A 6,200-nucleotide genomic window follows, 5' to 3' on the forward strand; every position below is an offset into this window, starting at 1 on the left:
GATCAGGTACATAAGTCACATTTAAGCTATTCTACAGTTGCTCTTATTGGTTTTATGTGTAAATTACGTCATTCTTACCAAATCATCTTGCCTGTCTGTTTGATGCTCATTTTCTTGAAAAAATATATTTCTTGAATCCATTAATAGATAATTATTTTCATCTTTACTGTACCAGTGACATTTTTTTCTGAAGACTTGAGCGTTATATATCTCGAACCATGACTGCCAGTGTATATTTGCATTGGCATTGCATTGTCACTATTGCATTTGCTCCTTTATGCATATTTGTTGCTTTAGATTATGCTTCACGATGATGGACATTAGTCATTAGGCCCCTAACATTGGAACTACAAAAATTTACTGATGTATTAGACATGCTGGTGATTAGCAAGTCTCTCAGTCGTCTACAGTGGAAACAGCAACCAAGTTCCATGCTCGTCTACCTCCTATTGGTAAACATAGTGGTTAGCTAGGTTTTAATTCAAGGAGAATTTTTCGCTTAATTTTGACCATGATATATGAACCTCATTGATACACAGTTGGCATTTGCAAGTTCAACAAAGTCCCTGTTGGCAAATATATCTACATCTCTGACTAGCCATCCTATGTAATAATGAGGCATTAGTTGTAGTTCAAAGAACCTCTTAATCTACCAGCTATTGTTTTCTGTGGTGTGTGTATCAGTTTCTAATATGCTAGTAAGCATCTGTTCTTTTCCATTTCTCCATTGTTTTCTATGTACTAATGTAGTATTTACCTCTACTGGTTCCTTCTAGATCCTGTTAAAAGTAAAACATAGTTATGCCCTTAGTTTGTCTTCTGCAAACTTTATCGCCTGAGTACTTAAGAAATGTGGATTAGTCGCAACTTCTTTGAAGCATTCTTTTACTCCTGTTTCCATCTCAATTAGTGTTATAAATTATCACATATTAGGTGAAAATTGTATTTTGTAACTTGGTGCAACTGATTGGCTATGCTTTTAGAATGCTTTTAAAACGTTGACAGTATGCCTAGATGAATCATGTTAATGCATTTGCTGCGGTATACTTGAAATATCAAGAGGAAATAATTGCAAGAACAGTTAAGCAAATACCGAATATTTACGTCATCTAGATGAATTGAACCAAACAGCCTTCACAGCCATTGCATCAAAATGTCTTATTCCATTTTCTTTTGACCATATCAAATAACGGTTGCAATTTGCAGTATCGTGTTTGGGTTTCTGTTCTGGCAGGGACTTTGTATCTTGCAATCATTGTTTACAGCTTGATGGATTGTTTGAAACTGAAACAATCTTTTTATTGCCATGCTTGTTTTTTGCTTTTGACATCTTGCTTGCTTGAACCAAAAGATGAAATTTGGAACCTCTGAAATGAAACATAAGGACAACAGTCACCAATAATGTATGATAAGCACATCCATAATGGTGCCTCTACTCAAAACTGGTGCAGATCTAAAAGTTCTGACCATTTTGTTTTGCGGAAAGTTACAGACCGATTACCTTCTTGAGTAACAATTCATTTTGTTTCTCCATTTCAGTGATTTGTTCCAGAGTCATCCCAAACCACTCATCAATCCAAGCAAAACAAAGCTTGTGAAATTCCAAAAGAACTGCCTTCTGACTCTGTCAGGTAAAAGGTTTACATCAATGATATTCTTAAGGAAGAGATGAGGTAATTGATCTGGCAAGAGTAAACAAAAACCTGACTCAACAATGGAATCAAATGTTTTTGGTGTATATAGTTTTAGGCTTTCTCAGCCATAAGTGTGCCGTGGTTCAGTACAGTTTTGTTTTACTTATCATGAATACATGTTCAATCTTCTCATCTCAACATTGTGAAAAATGATTTTACAAGATTAATCTGTGAGTTTCATAACATGGTTATCTACATATGCTAGAAACAAAGTAGACTGCATTGAACATGCTGCTTAAATCTTGCTATAGTTTTTCTTCTAGTGATGAGCAAAATTTTCAAGCTTGGGATATTTGATTACAGAAACTACAATTTGAGTGGTAAAATTCGAAGTCAGACAGAGTTTTGTATCTCCCTCTTTTAACTTCCATACTAGAAGACAATAGATAGCAATTACATGTTTCTTTTATTCAAGTAAATTGATGAATGTTTAATTGTAGGAAGATAAGCTTCTAAAGAAAAATGTTGTTTGAGCATAAGAAAGCATTCTTGAGATGGATGACTTCTCATCCATATCTTATGTTTGTGACAAAGAGAAGTGAATCAGAACATACCGCAATTATGGCTTCCTCCATACAAAAGCCAAGGCCCCAAATAGGAGCATCCATGGTCAATAATTTGTATGTTGTCATGACTGGTTGACATGAAGCCTATAGAAAAATATCACCGAAATATGAGTTGAATGCTATGCTGATCATATCAGACAGTAGGAATAGAAGAAACAATGTGATTTTGTAGAGTCCTATGCTTCTTCTTGATATCTGGATTCCATCATGGCTTCATCCAGTCCTCTCATGGCAAGTCATCGTTGCCACATACTCGAAATGTAAATATGGATTCTTCTGGAGTCAATGTTGATCGATGTCATAAATGAAATGAATCCTATATTCAGGTGATTTTATGTACATGATGAGATTTTTCAGCGAGGACAGGGAATGAAAAGAGGAAGGGAACAACTTTCTCTCTATCTTGATACAATTAGAACTACCCCAAACTCATGCGACTTCCAGTTCCAGTCCCAGCTACCGGAGGACACTCCTTCCTCATCTCATTCGCTACAACAACAGACATACTGGATGGACCTTATAATGCTCCTCTTTCTAATGCTATTGTGTATGCAGGATCAAGACATTGCCGAGCAGATCACCATGGAACTAGCATCCACGAGGGCAGCAACGTTGACCTTGTTCACAGCCCTCTCCAATCAGAATACTCTCAACCCTCAGCCACTGTTTTCTGTGTAGACCAGACCAGCAAGGGACCATCATCTACTACGAATGCTGAGCCATTTGGGACGCTCTCACCAAAGAATTCCATAGGTGAGTTTTGTTTTGGATTTTTGGTGTGAAAGAGGTGTATGTGATAAACAAGGCGTAGGATGCTTTGCCAAAGTTGATTAGAGTCATCGACGATAGTTTAGGTTCTCATAGAAAACCTTGTCAACATTTGCATGAGAGAAACAAGAAGCTCAACTTCATATTGCTGCCGTGTAGGTTGGGCGTATGTGAGATAGGGAAAATGCGATTCTCAAACTCTTTCTTATGATCTATAAACCAATACAGAAATCATAACAAATATGAGAGGATTTTACCTGCCATCCTCTCAGAAGTGGACCTCGACCGCTCTTGTGTGACTTGAATTCAGACAAGTCTAGTTTGGAAGTACCAGCGACCTTACTCCAGTAGTCTCTCGAAACAGAAGCTATGTCGATGATCTCCACTTTTCTTTTGGCTACTAATTCTTTGCTCAAGCCATGAACCTAGTTGTTGTCACATATGCAGTTATTTCCCAGAGATCTTAGCCTCTGACTACCATTTGTAATGCTTTTGACATGTTTCTTTGGTAAGGAAAACTTCATGATGGAAAATATATCTATCTGATGAAGCTGAAGGAGGAGGTCTTCTTACATTCTCAGAACAGCCGTTGTCAGCCTTGTTCATGGTTTCAATCGTCAGGCAACACTGCTTGAGGTACGGGCACTGCCGACAAGCAATTCAATAAAATTTCAAATTATTTATATATGTATACATACGTATATATGGATATGGATATTTCTGTTCCACATAGATAAAGCAATACGATTGGATTACCTTTATCACTGGATCGCATGATGTTCATATTCATGACAGCAAAAACACAAAAAAGAATTTAGTGCAAGTTTGATGGCTTAAATTGAAATGATGTATATGCTCGAGGATGAAAAATGAACCGCATGAACCTGTTTTGCTTTTGGGGTACGCATTCCAGGATTCTTCTTCCAAGGTCAGGACTTCAGCTGGTGTAAAAGTTTTGAGCCAGGGAGGAATCACGCTGCAGATCGATTGATGAAGTTGAGATGAAATCTATGAGGGAAATGAGTGCATTCGATCCGTCAAATCTAACCTCTCAAAATGATAAATCTTTGTCTGATGCTGCCCCTTCCCAAGCTCTTCGTTCTCGAAAGCTATGCTCCGCAATGTCTGCACCCCTTGTCCGCTAGTGGTGTTCTGTTGCTTCATCTTCATGATGGTATACATCATAGCAATCTCATACTGCATGACATGAATTTGACTCCATAAAACATGTTTGCAAGATGCAGTAAGCAAATCTACTCCTACCTCTTCCAACGAGATGGGCATGACGATCCTTCTGAAGAAAACCAGGTCAAGGAAGAAAGATCAAACAAAGACAAAGATCGAATATTTTAAATACTCGAAGATCAACCGTAGAAAACCTCCATCTTTTTTTCTGGATGCATGGAAATCTTTGCATGAAATAACTGCTCGAACATGAATCTGTCATCAAAGGATACAATTCTCTGATCTGAACCATGTTTGACGAAGCTGGAAACTCTCCTTTGCCGAAGCAAAGCTGCGACCCCCTATTTGTTCTCCGGAAGGCACGAAAGGAGTCGGGATCAGCTTTTGCTTCCATCAGCACATGGACATGGATGAGCTTGCCAAGGGCATCAGGACCGTCCGTCGATGATCGGATGGACCAAACAGGATGCTTTGGAGCCTCGTGGCCAACCGTGGTGCAGCGAAGACGGTCCACAGGATTTGGCCTACTCAGTGATAAAGCGTGAAGTCGCGGACTGCCTTTGCAAATATTCTACTGGAATTTGGCATCTGAAGCTTTTAGGTTTGACGTATGGTCTGATGAGGATGAAGAAGAAACAAACGATGTCCAACTGATGCTCTTCTCTCATCGGAAAGAAGAAGCCAACTACTGGTCGACCATCGTCTCAACTAGGAGTCCATCACCGACCAAACATAGCCTCTTTCATCCTCATCACTTCTCGTCCTTTGATGGTGGTGGTTCAATTAAATAGCTGCGTACTGTTGCATGCACAGTATGTGAATCTTAAAGCTTGATGGATTTCAAGGAAGTTAGGTCACATCATAGTTATTGGAATCCAATTGAACGGCCAATAACCCACATGGACTGACCTGATTCGATCGGTCCAGTTTCGTAAATGTAATTAAGATTGCTTAAATGCCTTTAACTTAATTTATTATTATTATTATTATTTATTTTTTTAAAAAAATATTTATGTCAATTTTAAAATTATGATTAACAAGAGAAAGAAAATGGCCTCTCACCTTTGGTTATCCTCTATAAAATATATTATTTTTTTGAAAAAAATAATTTGAGATTATCTATAGACCTCTTCAAGTGATTTTGGAGTTCCCAAAAAATCTTTAAAATTTTCGTTTATGCTATTTTCTAAAAATAGCATAATTGACTTTCTTAGTTAAATCGATTCAATCTTGTGCTTGTAGTGTGAATTTAAGGGGTTTTTTTTTATATTTATCAAAGAGTATTATCTATTTATGATAATCATTAAATATTTACTTGGCAAAGTAGTTGAAATTATGAATCAGGTAAAATGATCCAATCTCCCTATATATATATATATATATATATATATATATATATATATATATATATATATATATATATGATTTACACCATTAATTATAATATTTTTGAACGGACATAATATTTTCAATACCTTCACTGAAATATTATAAGTTTATTAAAAAAATATTCTAACTAAAATAAATTAACTCAAAACTTAATGAAAATGCAAATATATGGTTTTAGATAAGTATTCTTTTTGGTTTAACAATAAAAACAACTAAGATAGAGACTTTGAATAGATTTATGATATTTTTTAAAAAAGTATTATAATTGAAGAATTGGATAGATTCACATCTATTCCATAAAAACCACAGGATTGAAGAATATAATTAAAATAATAAACCGATTGGAAAATATGAAAAAGGGTAGCTGAAAATTAAAAGGTGGGTTTTAACTCAATTGAGATAATATATCCATGTAAGTATAATTAACCAGCAGCTGACAATTTCGACCGTCCGATGATCTCAATCCAACAATCTTAAAGAGGTCTTTGGACCGGATATATCGTGCCCCTCAAGGAAACCACACTGGCCGTTGGATTCGAAATGGGCGGAGACGGCATGGTGAATTTGTGACGGTCAGATCGAAAAATCGTGCGGCGGA

At 36.5% G+C, this 6,200-nt stretch overlaps 1 protein-coding gene across 1 annotated transcript; it reads right to left on the reverse strand.

The window, feature by feature from the left end:
- Positions 1-1,081: 1,081 nt before the first annotated feature.
- On the reverse strand, positions 1,082-4,954 carry LOC103988881 (uncharacterized). Its single transcript, XM_009407551.3, has 10 exons — positions 4,486-4,954; positions 4,292-4,322; positions 4,077-4,225; positions 3,913-4,004; positions 3,785-3,792; positions 3,602-3,673; positions 3,286-3,453; positions 2,249-2,344; positions 1,502-1,624; positions 1,082-1,367 (listed from the first exon to the last, which is right to left on the reverse strand). The coding sequence occupies exons 1-10, from the start codon at positions 4,605-4,607 to the stop codon at positions 1,299-1,301; spliced, it is 930 nt and encodes a 309-aa protein (XP_009405826.3). The 5' UTR covers positions 4,608-4,954; the 3' UTR covers positions 1,082-1,298.
- Between the last annotated feature and the right edge of the window lie 1,246 nt (positions 4,955-6,200).

This window comes from Musa acuminata, chromosome BXJ2-6, assembly GCF_036884655.1.
Source record: "Musa acuminata AAA Group cultivar baxijiao chromosome BXJ2-6, Cavendish_Baxijiao_AAA, whole genome shotgun sequence".
NCBI lineage: Eukaryota > Viridiplantae > Streptophyta > Magnoliopsida > Zingiberales > Musaceae > Musa > Musa acuminata.

Excerpts from the sequence above, each read along its gene's own strand:
- LOC103988881 (XM_009407551.3), bottom strand. The coding sequence starts at position 4,607 with ATGGAAGCAAAAGCTGATCCCGACTCCTTTCGTGCCTTCCGGAGAACA. Across the intron at positions 3,454-3,601 it reads ACAACGGCTGTTCTGAGAAT|GTTCATGGCTTGAGCAAAGA; the intron begins GTAAGAAGACCT and ends GACAACAACTAG. Across the intron at positions 1,625-2,248 it reads TGGAGGAAGCCATAATTGCG|AGTCAGAAGGCAGTTCTTTT; the intron begins GTATGTTCTGAT and ends TTTACCTGACAG.